This window comes from Dacryopinax primogenitus, assembly GCF_000292625.1.
Source record: "Dacryopinax primogenitus strain DJM-731 SS1 chromosome Unknown DACRYscaffold_19, whole genome shotgun sequence".
Taxonomy (NCBI): Eukaryota; Fungi; Basidiomycota; class Dacrymycetes; order Dacrymycetales; family Dacrymycetaceae; genus Dacryopinax; species Dacryopinax primogenitus.
Genome location: NW_024467216.1, coordinates 221,811 through 237,923, shown reverse-complemented (window position 1 = coordinate 237,923; position 16,113 = coordinate 221,811). Strand labels below are relative to the sequence as shown.

Genomic DNA, 16,113 nt, shown 5'->3' with positions numbered 1-16,113 from the left:
TACTCTGCCCGGGACTGTCTCTTCAGACTTGGTCTCTTAGGATCATCCACAGATACCTATACTGTAGATAGGTCTTAGTCATCAGGTCTACTCCACTTCCTTGTTGCCTGCTTAGACTCTTGGCACTCTTAGGTGAGCAGACTTAGTCAGCCTGTGTTGCCCTAACACAGGCATGCTGTGTCTGAATAGCCCCCAAAGCTTCTGCAGCTTCTTCTTCTAGCTCTTCAACTCTGGTAGCATCTTCATCCTCTTGAAGTCTAGGTGCTGGATGTGCTGGGCCAAATACTGCATCATGGTCAAGGTGAAGCTGAGCAAGACCTGCTGTTGCTGTTTGTGCGGCTTGCTGAAGGTGATGATGGACTGCAGTATGGGCATCATTGCATAGGGCAGTAACCTTGCCAAGTGAGCATCTACCCTTTCTGCTTCTTGCCTTGCAAGGTGTTGCTCCTGGTGTGAGACAGCAACTGGGGGTTGGTTCACATTTCTTTTGGGTTGTTGTCTCTCTGCAGCTCTTCTTGCAAGTTGCTCTTGGTGAGAGAGCACAATAGGCAAAGGGCCCTCTCCAACAATGGCTCTTGCATGTGCAACCAAATCATCAAGATAGAGATTTTGAGCAGCATCTTCTTGTGTTCCAGGTCATTAGTAAGCTTCTGGAGGTTGCTCTGGTGCAAGAACAGAGGCTGGAAGATTAAACACAGGCTGGGGTATTGGTGTTTGATCTGATTGAGGGGCACATCACTGTCAATTGGCAGGTGATGTGAGTTATTGTTCCTGTCTTGCATGTTCCTCACTCCTTTGATGAGAATGAGGTGTGGTGGGATCAGGCCTAATGGAAGATCACAGATTAGCACATTTGATAATATTTGAGAGAATAAACCAACATAATAATATGCCACTGGCCTCAGCCACTTGAACAGCAAAAAAAGGTTTCTCAGGGTTGGGGTTGAAGGTGAAAAAGGGTTAGGGCCGAGGTAACCCTACTCTGCTGATGTAAGTGAAAAGGGTTCAGTGCACAGCCGCTCTTGGGAGGAAGTGGCAGTGACACAAACACGTTACAGCCACTGGTAGAAACAGACGTGTCCATTTCTAGTGGTGGCTATGAGATCAAGCAGCAAAAGCTCCAGGGGCTGTGGGAGCAGGGCTTGAAAACCCCAGTCTTGACTTTCCGCACACAGTTAGGAAGCAAATTCTTCCCGGAGGCATGTTGCACTTACCGCGTCAGGATTTGGACGCGGAGTGCACAGCCACAAGCGCGACAACAATATTAAATTTATTCCTCAAACAAACACAACATAGCTTGCATAAGGGAGAAGTGCTTTTCATATGTACTACTGTTGCATTTCCCCAAAATTTGAAGTGTAATAATTGCATTAAATTTGATGGAGAACTGCAAAATCGCAAGTGCACAGCCACTGGAAACGCCCTGAGCGCTAAGAGGATCAAAATCTAGCACCTTCACCCTCTAATTTTATTCATATTTTACTGAAGCATGGAAAGGACTTTCAGGAGTATTGTCATGGAGGATTTGCATAAATTTTGTAAAGAAGTGTTGTTGAAAGTGTTTGCTTAGTTGGGTTCACGACTTCATGACGTGGGCAAGTCGGAGCTGGAATGTGATATGTCCTTAAGGGTTCTCAGGAACTGATATTTTCCTTCCGCCAGGGTTGATCTGTGTGCGGAAAGCACGCAAGTTGAAAACCCCCGGTCCCATGCTGGCATTTTCGCATGGCAGCCATGTGCATTTTCACACATGGCATTGGCTCCGTGCTTCTTCATATTTGCTTCAGTATAGTTAATAGTTAATTTCTTCCTCACACTGGCCCCTGCCTTCATCACCATATTTTGTCCCTCACCATGTCGTCTTCTGAAGCATCCTCTTCTCGCGCACCGTCTCCCGTAACTTCACAAAATGGTACCGCTGATGCGCAAGCCGATTCTGCAACTATTGCACCTGTTGCTGATCCCAATGTCACTTTCTCTTCGCTCGGTCTCATAGAGCCATTGGTCGACGCGTGCAAGCAGCTTAACTTCAAGCGCCCAACACCTATTCAGGCTGCCGCAATACCCCCGGCATTAGAAGGGAAGGACATTATAGGTCTGGCAGAAACGGGAAGTGGAAAGACAGCTGCGTTTGCCTTGCCTATACTACAGAAGCTATGGCATGATCCAAAGCCCTTCTTTTGTGTTGTCCTTGCACCAACTCGGTGTGTCCACTTCTCTCTTACGAGCCTATCATATGCTAAGACGAGAGACAGAGAACTTGCGTATCAAATTTCACAACAATTCGAAGCACTGGGTAGCACAATTGGTGTACGCTGTGCTGTACTTATTGGTGGCGTCAAGATGGTCCCTCAAGCTGTCGCCCTCTCGAAACGGCCGCATATTGTCGTCGCTACTCCCGGACGTCTACAAGATCACCTTGAAAATACCAAAGGATTCTCACTGAGAGGGTTGAAGTACCTGGTGATGGACGAGGCGGACCGACTCCTAGACTTGGACTTTGGGCCGATTATCGATACCTTACTTAAGGCTATTCCCAGGCAAAGGAATACCATGCTCTTTTCGGCGACTATGACAACAAAAGTGGCAAAGCTACAAAGGACGAGCTTGAGAAACCCGGTGAAGGTCGAGGTGTCATCTAAGTATGTTGCCCATGAAAGGCTGTGGTGCAGGCATGGACTAACCCTGAAAACAGGTATCAAACTGTTTCCACCCTACTGCAAACTTACGTCCTTACTCCGGCTGCTGTCAAAGAGCCCCAACTAGTACATCTTCTCACCACCGTCTCTGGTCTCAGTACCATCGTCTTCGTTCGCACGATTCATGACGCAACGAAACTGACCTTGGCCCTTCGCAATCTGGGATTCCCTGCCATCCCCCTACATGGTGACATCTCTCAGGACAAGCGGCTCGGAGCTATCAGCCGATTCAAAGCGGAGCCGGGAGCAATATTGGTTGCTACCGACGTGGCAAGCCGTGGATTGGACATGCCGAAGGTAGATGCAGTCATCAATTACGACCTACCGACGAACTCAAAGGATTATATCCACCGTGTCGGGAGAACGGCACGTGCAGGTCGCGCGGGCAAAGCGATCAGCATTGTGACGCAATATGACGTCGAGCTGCTGCAGCGGATCGAGCATGTAATTGGGAAAAAGTTGGAAGCATATGGCGAGACCACCCGCGAGGAAGTTGAGATGTTGAGGGAGAGAGTCGGGGAAGCCGTGAGAGCAGCTACGATTCAAATGAAGGAGCAGGAAGGAAAGAGAACGCAGGGAGGGAGGGGGAGGAAGAGGCAGAGAGAGGGAAAGAGGGAACAGTTGGATAGGGATGACGACGAGGTCGAAGCGGGCATGCCGAGACTGAAGAAGGCAAGGGCGCGCCGGTAGTCTTGTACTTCAAGCGGTGTATGATACAGTATTCTCAGGGATGGGGTGGTTTTTTCAGGGCAATGGCATATAACACAGATGTCATTCATTCTTGACTGTTACAAACATTGATTCTGTGGGTACAAAGCGCACTAGTCCGGTGCCCCTTGGCTCAGCAGTACAGGTTCAGCCCAGCGGGGCTCGCTTAGTGCCCGACGGTAACGACCTGGTCACAGGGGAAAGTGAGGGTAAGCGCATTGGAGGGGCTGCCCGACTGAGTCAACTGCAGTCCAGAGAAGGCCTTGATCTCTCCAGCGATGCTGAACGCCCTCCCGGTGTAAGACCCGGACGGGCCTCCCTGTCCGAAGGGACCCGCGACGCGAACGCCGCCGGTCTTGGTATTGAGGATTACGAAGCTGACGCTGTTCAGGTAGCGATCGTTGTTGAAGTAGCCGGGAAGGGTGGTCTTGCCGGTGAGGGCCACAAGCACCTCATCATCTGTATGCCATTTTTGTCAGGGCGAAGTCCGAAGTTCCAAAAGAAAACACAAACCAGCGAAGGTGACAATGGCATTAGGGGTAGCCGTTCCGAGATGGTTGGCAACCCGGGTGGAGCCGTTCTCCAGCACATATGTCACTTCGAAGCCATCCAACAACCAACCTTCATAGAGGCGGATCTGGTGGATTGATTGGATATTTCCGACTACTGGTGTGAGCTGGATCCTTGGCACAAGACAATGAAAAACTCACGATGAGCATCGTTGAAGGCGTTGCCCTTGTCGATTCCGAATGCTTGCTGAGACATTGTCAGAACGGTTTGTTCGTGAGTGTTTGGAGGGGTTTTGGAGGATGAGATGAATGTGTACGGGCAAAAGTGCGCCCTTTTATCTCTTTGCAGCAGCATCAACTTGCGCAAGATCTCGCAATATCCATTCAATAGTTGAGATGCCAAGTCGAGTTGGTATGCCGCGGACTGATGAGCTCCATCGATCCCAAAGGGGACGGCTCGCCATCCCCGGCTTTGACTAAATCTCTGCAGTCACTGGTTTAGCCAACATAAGGAGACGAAAGACCACGAATCAGGTACTCGGCTCTTGTGGCAGGAAATAATGACTGGTTTTAATCACTTCTCTGCAACCCTATGAGACGTCGAATCAGTCCCATGAGATGGGCAGCCCTCCCACCCGAGGTTCACGGACCCGGCCGCAACTGTTCATGAGAACAACATGGACAAGTACGCCAGAAGAGTTCTTTAGCATCAGGCAGCGGAATGGACGTAGCATCGCGATGAAGTCCTCGGATGTTTGTAGTCAAACGTGACAAAAGGTCGGCTTGGCAGCTCCTCATTGAAGCTGTCCAATGTTGACAGATCAAATGGGCTTTGGCAAAGATCGCTGGAGAGAGAGATGGAGCACAGAGAAGACTGAACACGACTGCATGAACGCGCTGTTTTCCCTTTCACAGAGGCTGTCATCTGGAGTACGTCCCGTGATATTCTAGAAGCCAACCCATAAGTTTGCGGAATGAGCGAACGTGTCGATATGCGCTTGGCCAGGTCAGCTGGCCACCGTTTCCAGATTGTTGTCCTGTCCAATGCGAAGAATAACACGTTCTGGCGCTAGCAGCCCGGACAAGACGTAAACTGTCTAGAGCGGCGACGAAGAAGGACCTCAGGCAGTGGTGATCTGTGAAGGTGTGATGCTGCAACCCGATGTTAATTTTGGCAAAGATGTCGCAACCCCACGAAGAATCGAAAATGGTATCAGATATGGATGACCCCAGATTATGCAGTGTAAATCGTCACGCGGAAGTCGCTGTATGGCAGCTGTGGTCGTCAGTTCGGGTTGGTAAAGATGATGTTGGAGCGAGAACACCGACTCACGCCGAGTGAGGTCTGATTCTTGGGCGCACGGGATCAATTGACCCATCTCCCTTTGAGTAATTTCCTCCGATAGCACTTTTTCGGAGGCAGAGTCCCTAGAATGGACTGCCGGGCCCTATTTCCTCAAATCGGCCATGTGCCTGCCCTAAGCAACACCCTACGGTCCAATTAAGGAGGGTGGTGGTAACAGATCAACCCGTGTGTGAGGGTCCGGTCTGTCATGTCGTTCTAGTAGTTAACACTACCGGAACTTTTCACGGTGTTTTTCTTTTCATACAGTATGCCTTATGTGCCGCTTCTCATGTGGGAAATGACCACGATGATACTGTGAACCCGCCGCCGCAAAAACATTACATTGGCCGTCGCACTGTAAAGCGGAAAGAATAGTATATATAATAGCCATGCATATAGCTACAGTATATAGAGAAAAGTAATATAAATGAGTTATAAAAGAAAAACACCTTGAAAAGTTCCGGTAGTGTGAACTAGAACGAAATGACAGACCGGACCCTCGCACACGGGTTGATCTGTTACCACCACCTTACTTAATTGGACCGTAGGGTGTTGCTTAGGGCAGGCACATGGCCGATTTGAGGAAATAGGGCCCGGCAGTCCATTCTAGGGACTCTGCCTCCGAAAAAGTGCTATCGGAGGAAATTACTCGTCTCCCTTTCGTCCCTAGCATTATCATCTCCGGTCACCAAGCGCTATGCCCATCGACACTAAGATGCGGTCGCGAGCATCGTATGTAGGAGGGAGTTCTCACCAGCACCAAGCGCAGACGTACCAGCAGGACTTATCTGTCATCCTTGTTACGGGGAGCTATGACCATGAGATCCGGTTTTGGGAGGCGTGGAGTGGGATTTGCTCAAGGACCATTCCGGGAGTTGGCGTACGCACGACTCCATTACCGTATCTGTCGATAGTCTGAAAGCAGAATCAGCAAATAAACAAACTGTGCATATCACCAGAGTACGCGGGTTTTCTTGAGTCATAGTGTGTGGTGATCCTTGACGCCAGTCGATAGTAAACGCTTCGTCGCCGCTGCCGTGCACAAAAAGGTGCACATTTACGAGATTGCAAGCGCATCCACAACACCAGTAAGCGAACACACGATGTGCCACATTTGAGTTGTTGCTCATCAATCAGTAGTATATAACATTCGATGGACACACAGACAATGTCACCTCTCTCGCATTTCAAGGAGAAGGTCATTGGCTAGTGACCGGTAGTGAAGACTCCTCCATCAGGATATGGGACATGCGGTGCGTCTATCCATGCATTTTCCCTATGCACATTCTTATATTCCCTCCAGATCGGCACATACTCAGAGAAACTACGATAACGCCAGCCCGGGTACGGCTCTCCTGTCATTTGAACGTTGCCCCTATTGATCACTGGCCAGTGAACGACGTAAATATCCACCCAAATCAGGGCGAGCTTATCTCCTGCGACCAAAGTGGATCCATCAAGCAGTGGGATTTGGCAGAGAATGCCTGCGTTTACGAGCTGGTGTGCTGATCACTGCTGCTCATCAAGTCAAACGCTGATGATAATAGGCGCCCGCCGGCCCAGTACCGATCAGAAGCGTGAATTTTGCTTCAGATGGTACATGCCTGGTAGCTGGAAGTACGAAAGTGCGTCGGGCTGCTACATTTCGGCCGTGTCCGAAAGTCCTCGCAGCTAACAGATTGGACAGGGTCGGATATACGTGTGGAAGATTCGGGACGAGCGTGATCTTGGAGACCGATATGTTGCCGTCAAGAAGTTCGACGCCCATTCGAAGTACTTGACGAAGTGCCTACTCTCTCCCGATGTCAAGTGCGTCCTACCCCCTTTCTCTATTCCTCTGCTCTCCCGATCCCCTGGTAGCAATCACTGACACTTGCAATGGACTAGGTACCTGGCGACCTGCTCATCGGATTCAACTGTAAAGATCTGGGACGTTGGAGAAAACTACGAGTTCAAGCATTCCAAGACGCTCACTGGACACCAGCGCTGGGTATGGGACGCTGCCTTCAGTGCAGATTCTGCATATCTCGTGACCGGTACGTATTCGCCTCCCTCAATCACCTGCTTTCCGCTCTTCATGAAGAGATGGAGCTGACATCCGAACAGCGAGCTCAGACCATGTTGCGCGCTTGTGGGAAGTTGCCAGCGGGGAGACGGTCCGACAGTATAATGGACATCACAAGGCTGTTGTATGCTGCAGTCTGAACGATGTGAGCATTCCGGCGCCGAGGGGGCGCTGAATGCTGCGCTGGGACCGGCATACGCTGCCGGATGGGGCGTTCAGGACGGAGAGGGTTTTGTACGATGCATGTGTAATATATATTCTCAAGGAAATTTCAGTCCCTTACCATGCCGACCATTCATGAAGACCATGTCACGACTGTGATTTGCTATGAACCTATGGGAACTGTAGGGCGGTGACTTGTCGGCCGCTAATTGCGCAACCGCTTGGCCCACTGGCCGAGAAGTTTCGAGGGAAATAGCATGACTCAGATCTGTGTGCCTGGGGTGACAGCGAGTGTGCTTTCCGTCTTGGCAAAAGGATGCTCAACGCTGCAAAACAAATATTTGGTAGACTGTGGCCCATAAGCTGTATTATTATAATCTCATAATAATTCCAGCCACAGAAGAGAGAAACTCTATCTGCCTCATCCGGATGGTCCCCCAAAAAGGGAAAATAGATTAACACGTGCTATGACCGTGGTTCGGTGTGGGGCAGCCAGGGAATGAGAAGGGGGAGGACCCTGAGTCATTCAGATGCTGGGAAGTACGGCAGAAGTTGCCGAGACAGATCGTGTGGATTAAGCCTCGGTGGCTCTGCTGCAATGTCTGGGGTCTGGCGGGAGAAGGCGAAACTGGTGGACGGTCTGCAACGAAGGAGACTGTCCTCCACCGGACGAGCTACCGGAGATAGCAACAACCTGACGTATATGGTTTGCTGAGGTGGGTATGGGGGGATGTCTCTCGATCGGACTGGAAAAGTTTTCGACTCCCGCGCCATATGGTGCTAACAGAAGAAATAGTAGTTATTTTGCATGTTCCGCCAAAGTAGGCTTATTGGGAACAGCGGATATTCTGCTGCGTCGCTTTGCGGATGACTAGGACGCTGGAGGAACAGCAGGTCTTCGGACTTTCGGGCTTTGTCTCCGCTTGCAAGAAGTTGAAGAAGTGGATGATCCGAGTCTGCGCTGATGAGGAAGAGGTGTGGACGAATGACGGTTATTACTCCCTTAGGATACATACGAGCGACCGGTAATTAGGTCCTCCACCTAGTTGCAGTTATATTCTGAGCGCCCGGGCGTAGCAAAGGACAAACGAATAGACTCGATGTGGAGAATGTCATTGTTATAGAGGTGGAGAGCGGCGACACCTATGAAAGGGACGGAAGACGACGGGTGCGTGACAGGGAAGAACCGGGTGACCCGTTTGGGAGGTACTTTCGGGGTCCCCCAGGGTTGACTCGAAGAAGGTGAAAAAGGAGGAAACAAAGTTTTACATGGACCCGGAATGCGCCACATGAGTGGGAACCAATCACAGACTGAGTAGATAAACGGACGGCGCAGACCAATACCGCCCTCCCCGCCCACTCTTCACTTCCTCCCCTTGGGCTCCTTCCCTTCACCTGCGGATTCCCTTTCGTCTTAACGTCCACCTACCCTCTCCTCCACATCTTGCTTCACGGTGATATTTACCTGTTGGTTTATCTCTTGTGTACACACGTCTAGTGTTCATACCAGCGACCTCCCAACGACCAGCTCCATAGCAATATTCTGACTCACCTCACCCGCCGTTCACCGTAAAATTTGGTCAGTGACTTCCAGCGCACAATGAGGGCGTCGGGCGCACAGATCGCCGACCTTCCCCTCATCGAGGAGACTGTCGACGTCTCGACGAGTGGCTACTACGATGTGGAGCGGGATGTCTCGTCATGGGGCAACTCCCAACCCGCCAAACAGGGTCTGTATGATCCAGACAACGAGAAGGACTCATGTGGTGTCGGCTTCATCTGCCACATCAAAGGTCAAGCAAACCACAAGATCGTTTCCGATGCGCGGCAACTGCTGTGCGCCATGACACACAGAGGTGCGACCGGTGCGGACTCGCGCGACGGCGACGGCGCGGGTGTCATGACTGGTATTCCCCACGAGTTCTTCCAGCGCGAGGGTGAGCGAGACATCGGTTGCACACTGCCTGAACCAGGCCAGTATGCAGTCGGCAACGTCTTCCTCAACCCGTCCGACGAGGAAGAGCGCGAGAAGCAGAAGGGTGTGTTCGAGAAGTTTTCTGACGAGCTGGGGTTGCGAGTGTTGGGTTGGCGTGAGGTCCCTACCGACGGGACCATCCTAGGCCCCGCCTCTGGGTCTAAGGAGCCTGCTATCCTCCAACCCTTCGTCGTCGTCAAGGAGCACTATGGTGAGGGCAAGACGTGTGCGAATGGCCCGTTTGACGAGAAGGCGTTTGAGCGGCAATTGTATATCCTGCGCAAGCATGCGACTCACGAGATGTTAGTGCTAACCATTACCTCCCCGTTATGTGTGCATGTTCTGAGCATTTTTCTTTTCCCTTTCCTGCACATACAGTCAATTGGCAAACTGGTTCTATGTCTGCTCGCTCAGCACAAAGAACATTGTATACAAGGGCCAATTTTCCCCGCCACAGGTATTCGACTACTATCACGACCTCAACCATGTCCTCTACAAGTCCCATTTCGCCCTCGTCCATTCGCGCTTTTCGACCAACACCTTCCCTTCCTGGGATCGCGCTCAACCAATGCGCTTTGCAGCCCACAATGGTACGCTTACTAACCCATATGCACATCAATCTCAATCTAAATGTGGGTGAAATTCAGGTGAGATCAACACGGTACGTGGAAATAAGAATTGGATGCACGCCCGTGAGGGTGTGATCAAGTCGCCCTTATTCGGGGACCAGATCGATCTTCTGTACCCGATTATCGAAGAGGGTGGTTCTGACTCCGCTGCATTCGATAATGTTCTGGAATTACTTACCGTCAACGGCACTCTCACGCTCCCCGAGGCAATCATGATGCTCGTTCCGGAGGCATGGCAGGACAATGACCTCATGGAGGCGGAAAAGAAGGCATTCTACAACTGGGCAGCTTGTCTCCAGGAACCATGGGATGGTCCCGCTCTCTTCGCATTCTCCGATGGCCGCTACTGTGGTGCCAACCTCGATCGTAATGGCCTTCGTCCCTGCCGGTATGTCGTTACTAACGAGGACATTATGGTATGCGCCTCTGAGGTTGGCGCCGTCTATCTCGAACCCGAGAAGGTCATCCAGAAGGGTCGGTTGAAGCCTGGTCGCATGCTCCTCGTTGACACCAAAGAGGGGCGCATCGTCGATGACAAGGAGCTTAAGATGAAGACTGCCAAGAAGCAAAACTTCGGCAGCTGGATCGAGAACCAGATGCTCCTTGTGCCCAATATTCTCAAGCGCGTGCGGCGCACAATGTCGATCGACCCTGTCATTGATGAAACCCCCCTCAGTTCGGACCCCAAGTTGCTCGCATTTGGATATACTGTCGAACAACTCAACCTCCTCATGTTGCCCATGCTGGCTGATGGGAAGGAGGCCCTTGGCTCGATGGGTAACGACGCATCGCTGGCCTGCATTGGCACGCAGCCGCGTCTCCTCTTCGAGTATTTCAAGCAGCTTTTCGCCCAGGTGACCAACCCGCCGATCGACCCCATCCGTGAGAGCATCGTCATGTCTCTCGAGTCGTACGTTGGCCCGGAAGGGAACTTGCTTGAGATGCGCCAGGAACAATGCCACCGTATCCTCCTCCCCTCCCCGCTCATCTCAATCGAGGAGATGAACGCAATGAAGAACATCAGCAAGGCCTACCCTAAGTGGCGCGCCCAAACCATCGACATCACTTTCGCCAAGTCTGAGGGCCTGCCCGGCTACGAGCATGCTATCGAGCGCATCTGTGTAGAGGCGACCAAGGCCATCGAAGAGGGCTACAAGATCATCGTCCTCTCCGACCGTGCGATCGGACCAAATCGCGTCCCGCTGTCCGCACTTATCGCTTGTGGTGCGGTACACCACCACCTTGTGCGCTCACGTACGCGAGCACAGGTCGCTCTCATGATCGAAACCGGTGAGGCGCGTGAGGTTCATCATCTTTGCGTCCTCGTTGGATATGGTGCAGATGCCATTTGTCCGTACCAGATCATGGAGGTCATTCACAAGGTGGCGCGCGAGGGGTTGATCAAGGGCGACTTGACCAAGGAGCAGCTGCTTGAGAACTACCACCACGCTACGGATAACGGCATCCTCAAGGTCATGTCCAAGATGGGTATCTCTACACTGCAGTCATACAAGGGTGCACAGATCTTCGAGGCGCTTGGTCTCCACAGCGAGGTTGTCGACCGCTGCTTCACTGGTACCGCTAGCCGTGTCCAGGGCGCGACCTTCGAGCTTCTTGCGATGGATGCTTTCGAGTACCACGAACGGGGCTGGCCTACGCGGGAGACAACTATTCCCCCTGGTATGCCTGAGGCTGGCGAGTACCACTGGCGCGACGGTGGCGAGAACCACGTCAATGATCCTGTTGGCATCGCCAACCTGCAGGACGCTGTGCGCGAGAAGAACCAGGGTGCTTACGATGCATACTCTCGCAATGCGCGTGAGCAGATTAAGAACATCACCCTGAGAGGTATGCTGGAGTTCAAGTTCGAGAAGACGACACCTATTCCGATCGAGCAGGTGGAGCCGTGGAACGAGATCGTCCGTCGCTTCGTTACTGGTGCCATGTCCTACGGCTCCATCTCAATGGAGTCTCATTCTGCACTTGCTGTTGCGATGAACCGCCTGGGTGGAAAGTCGAACACTGGTGAGGGCGGAGAGGATGCAGAGCGCTCTCAGGTGCTCCACAATGGTGACACGATGCGTTCTGCGATCAAGCAGGTCGCCTCCGGCCGTTTCGGTGTCACTTCGAACTACCTCGCTGACTCCGATGAGCTCCAGATCAAGATGGCGCAAGGAGCGAAGCCCGGCGAGGGTGGTGAGCTGCCCGGCCACAAGGTTTCCAACTCTATCGCGCGCACGCGTCACTCGACCGCCGGTGTCGGTCTCATCTCTCCTCCTCCGCACCACGACATCTATTCCATTGAGGATTTGAAGCAACTCATTTACGATCTGAAATGTTCTAACCCTCGTGCACGTGTTTCAGTGAAGCTTGTTTCCGAGGTGGGCGTCGGCATCGTCGCATCTGGTGTCGCAAAGGCAAAGGCCGACCACATCCTTATTTCCGGCCATGATGGTGGCACTGGTGCCTCTCGATGGACTGGAATTCGCTATGCTGGTCTTCCCTGGGAACTGGGTCTGTCCGAGACCCACCAGACCCTCGTGCTCAACGACTTGCGTGGGCGTGTAACTGTCCAGACTGATGGCCAGTTGCGTACCGGTCGCGATGTGGCTATTGCTTGCTTGCTAGGTGCAGAGGAGTGGGGCTTTGCCACAACGCCATTGATTGCCATGGGTTGCATCATGATGCGGAAGTGTCACTGTGAGTCGAACATAAGTATCCCTGTTGACTAAGGCCTGATTTACCCCGGCAGTGAACACTTGTCCAGTTGGTATTGCCACTCAAGACCCAGCTCTACGAGCCAAGTTTGCTGGTCAGCCTGAACAGGTCATCAACTTTTTCTATTACATTGCCGAGGAGTTGCGCAGTATCATGGCCAAACTTGGATTCCGGACTATCAACGAGATGGTGGGTCGCTCGGACATGCTAAAGGTGGACGAGTCCCTTCGCACGACAAAGACAAAACACCTGGATCTTTCGCCGATCCTCAAGCCAGCGTGGCAAATGCGCCCCGGTGCGGCGACTTATCGTGTGCGTCAACAGGATCACAAGCTCTACGTACGGCTTGACAACAAATTCATTGACGAGGCTGAACCTGCCATCACAAACGGCCTTCCTGTGCGGATTGACTGCGACGTTGTCAATACCGATCGTGCATTAGGTACTACTCTGTCGTACAGGGTATCCAAGGTGTACGGTGAGGAGGGACTGCCCAAGGATACCATCCACATCAACATGAAAGGCTCCGCCGGGCAGTCATGTGGTGCATTCCTTGCTCCTGGTATCACAATCGAGCTGGAGGGCGATTCAAACGATTATGTCGGAAAGGGTCTTTCCGGTGGACGCCTTATTGTTTACCCACCCAAACAGTCGACCTTCAAGGCTGAGGAGAACATCATTATCGGCAACGTATGCTTATATGGCGCTACGTCAGGCGAGGCGTTCATCCGAGGTGTAGCAGCAGAACGTTTCGCGGTGCGCAACTCGGGTGCGAATGCGGTGGTCGAGGGCTGCGGCGACCATGGCTGCGAGTACATGACAGGCGGTCGTGTTGTAGTTCTTGGCACCACTGGCCGGAACTTCGCTGCTGGTATGAGTGGAGGTATCGCCTATGTCCTAGACATGGCGCATACCTTCGCATCAAAAGTCAATATGGAGATGGTTGAACTCGGGAAGGTGAAGGATCCTCGTGAGGTTGCTCAGCTCCGCAGCCTTATTGAAGACCACCGTCACTACACTGGTTCTGAGGTTGCAGACCGCGTCCTTGCCGACTTCCACCATCTGCTTCCTCTTTTCGTTCGTGTCATGCCGCTTGATTACAAGCGCGTGCTTGACGAGCAGGAGGCAAAGGCCAAGGAAGAGAGGAAGAAGCAAAGTTGGATTGACCTTGTTCCTTCTCACACCGCGAGTCAGGTTGACCTTGCATCCGAAACACTTGAGGACGTCCTTGTTCCCAAAGAGTCCCTGGCTGACGCCCTGAACTCCGCGCATCTCCCTGCCTACTCTCCGCCTCGCAAACCACACGAACCATCTGTCCAGGATCTCGAGGATGCTTTGGTCGACGAAGCCACTACCAAGGAGCGTGTCGCCAAGCTTGATAAGACCCGAGGCTTCATGAAGTACAAACGTCTTGGCGAGGCATATCGTCCGCCTCGTAGGCGTGTCAAGGACTGGAAGGAGCTATCAGTTCGGTTGAACGAAAACGAGCTGAAATACCAATCCGCTCGCTGCATGGACTGCGGTGTTCCTTTCTGCCAATCTGATACTGGGTGTCCGGTCTCCAACATCATCCCCAAGTGGAACGACCTGGTCTTTAAGGGGCAATGGCGTGATGCTCTCAACAGGTTGCTAATGACGAACAACTTCCCAGAATTCACCGGCCGTGTTTGTCCTGCTCCTTGCGAAGGTGCTTGCGTTTTGGGCATCAACGAAACGCCTGTTGGAATCAAGAGTATCGAGTGTGCTATCATTGACAAAGGCTTCGAAATGGGCTGGATGGAACCCAACCCGCCGAACTTCCGAACAGGCAAGAAGATCGCTATTATTGGCTCTGGCCCCTCTGGGCTCGCCTGTGCCGACCAGCTGAACAAAGCAGGGCACCATGTTACCGTATATGATCGCAACGATCGCATTGGTGGTTTGCTTATGTACGGTATCCCCAACATGAAGCTTGACAAAGCTATCGTCCAGCGCAGAGTAGATTTGATGGCAGCGGAGGGTGTCACTTTCGTCACGAATGCCGACGTCGGTGTTAACGTGAGCGCCGAGAAGATCAAAGATGAGAATGATGTTGTTGTTATTTGCACTGGTGCTACATGGCCTCGTGACCTGAAGATCCCCAACCGGGATGCTGATGGCATTCACTTTGCCATGGAGTACTTGCAACTCAATACTCAATCCCTGCTTGACTCCAACTTGGAGGACAGCAGGTGCATCAACGCCAAGGGCAAAGATGTCATTGTCATTGGTGGCGGTGATACGGGTAACGATTGTATTGGCACTGCTATGCGTCACGGTGCCAAATCGGTCACCAACTTCGAGCTGCTGCCGAAGCCTCCTGCATCCCGTGGCCGTGATAACCCATGGCCACAATGGCCTCGCATCTTCCGCACGGACTATGGCCACACAGAAGTAGCTGCTCACTTCGGCAATGGTATGCCTTCTTTGCTTTGGCTTTTAAGAGGCTTTTACTGACTGTTGTCTCTAGATCCTCGCGAGTACTGCATCTCCACCAAAGACTTCGTGGTTGGCGAGCATGGCAAACTGACGGGTCTGAATACTGTACGCGTAGAGTGGAGCAAGGATAGCTCCGGACGGTGGAAGATGGAGGAGGTTCCTGATTCGCAGAAGTATTTCCCAGCGCAACTTGTTTTCCTCGCACTCGGTTTCCTTGGTCCAGAGCAAGCGCTCGTCAATTCTCTCGCCCTGAAAACAGATGCGCGGTCCAATATCTCTACACCGCAGAAGAAGTACTCTACAAGTGTGCCTGGTGTCTTCGCGGCCGGTGACTGCCGTCGGGGCCAGTCCCTCATTGTGTGGGGTATCAACGAGGGTCGTGGGGCGGCAGCCGAAGTGGATGCATACCTGATGAGCGATAGCACGAGGTTACCAAGCGCAGGCGGGATCCCGCGCAGATTTTGGAATAGCTCACAGCTGGCGCCTGTGGACAAGGCCTTCCCAGTCCCTGTTCCCACAGCGGCGTGAACAGATACTTTGAATTGAATGTATATAGACCCTATTGTTTGCACGTACAACTCTCATCAACTTCCAATGCCAATGAACATGGATAACCAGTTTCAAAAAATCTTGCCCCACACACGTCGCAGTTGTTTTTTCAGATCATGTTGTAAGGGGGATTTTTTCAACTCCGAATGCGTGGCTGAAATGCAGGTCTCAAGAGATGGTGAAATCTCAGCTTCCAACAGCACCGGTTGTCAGCTTCGCCTCTTGTCTCTGATCGCCATTCCCTGTGTTTGTTCCCACGATGAAAATCAATTCCTAAATTCCCCTTTACAAAAGGGG

At 52.2% G+C, this 16,113-nt stretch overlaps 4 protein-coding genes across 4 annotated transcripts; 3 read left to right on the top strand and 1 right to left on the bottom strand.

The window, feature by feature from the left end:
* Positions 1 to 1,854: 1,854 nt before the first annotated feature.
* DACRYDRAFT_96563 (DEAD-domain-containing protein) lies at positions 1,855 to 3,428 on the top strand (the record flags this gene model as incomplete). Its single annotated transcript, XM_040777385.1, has 3 exons — positions 1,855 to 2,204; positions 2,256 to 2,642; positions 2,696 to 3,428. The coding sequence occupies 3 exons, from the start codon at positions 1,855 to 1,857 to the stop codon at positions 3,387 to 3,389; spliced, it is 1,431 nt and encodes a 476-aa protein (XP_040625271.1). The 3' UTR covers positions 3,390 to 3,428.
* A 25-nt stretch (positions 3,429 to 3,453) lies between these two features.
* On the bottom strand, positions 3,454 to 4,202 carry DACRYDRAFT_24437 (uncharacterized protein). Its single transcript, XM_040773681.1, has 3 exons — positions 4,118 to 4,202; positions 3,921 to 4,070; positions 3,454 to 3,866 (listed from the first exon to the last, which is right to left on the bottom strand). Exons 1-3 carry the CDS (start codon positions 4,170 to 4,172, stop codon positions 3,574 to 3,576), a joined length of 498 nt encoding a protein of 165 aa, XP_040625270.1. The 5' UTR covers positions 4,173 to 4,202; the 3' UTR covers positions 3,454 to 3,573.
* Positions 4,203 to 5,976: 1,774 nt separating this feature from the next.
* DACRYDRAFT_57639 (WD40 repeat-like protein) lies at positions 5,977 to 7,501 on the top strand (the record flags this gene model as incomplete). Its single annotated transcript, XM_040775459.1, has 10 exons — positions 5,977 to 6,141; positions 6,184 to 6,221; positions 6,277 to 6,349; positions 6,402 to 6,514; positions 6,565 to 6,605; positions 6,655 to 6,761; positions 6,809 to 6,886; positions 6,949 to 7,070; positions 7,149 to 7,297; positions 7,368 to 7,501. The coding sequence occupies 10 exons, from the start codon at positions 5,977 to 5,979 to the stop codon at positions 7,499 to 7,501; spliced, it is 1,020 nt and encodes a 339-aa protein (XP_040625269.1).
* A 1,371-nt stretch (positions 7,502 to 8,872) lies between these two features.
* DACRYDRAFT_24434 (NADPH-dependent glutamate synthase) lies at positions 8,873 to 15,875 on the top strand. Its single transcript, XM_040773680.1, has 5 exons — positions 8,873 to 9,765; positions 9,842 to 10,053; positions 10,111 to 12,792; positions 12,845 to 15,244; positions 15,299 to 15,875. The coding sequence occupies exons 1-5, from the start codon at positions 9,089 to 9,091 to the stop codon at positions 15,793 to 15,795; spliced, it is 6,468 nt and encodes a 2,155-aa protein (XP_040625268.1). The 5' UTR covers positions 8,873 to 9,088; the 3' UTR covers positions 15,796 to 15,875.
* Positions 15,876 to 16,113: the final 238 nt, after the last annotated feature.

Coding starts and splice junctions, on each gene's coding strand:
- DACRYDRAFT_24437 (XM_040773681.1), bottom strand. CDS start 4,172: ATGTCTCAGCAAGCATTCGGAATCGACAAGGGCAACGCCTTCAACGAT. Junction 4,071..4,117: donor CGCCTTCAACGATGCTCATC/GTGAGTTTTTCA, acceptor TCACACCAGTAG/TCGGAAATATCCAATCAATC. Junction 3,867..3,920: donor TGCCATTGTCACCTTCGCTG/GTTTGTGTTTTC, acceptor AATGGCATACAG/ATGATGAGGTGCTTGTGGCC.
- DACRYDRAFT_24434 (XM_040773680.1), top strand. CDS start 9,089: ATGAGGGCGTCGGGCGCACAGATCGCCGACCTTCCCCTCATCGAGGAG. Junction 10,054..10,110: donor GCGCTTTGCAGCCCACAATG/GTACGCTTACTA, acceptor GGTGAAATTCAG/GTGAGATCAACACGGTACGT. Junction 15,245..15,298: donor AGCTGCTCACTTCGGCAATG/GTATGCCTTCTT, acceptor TGTTGTCTCTAG/ATCCTCGCGAGTACTGCATC.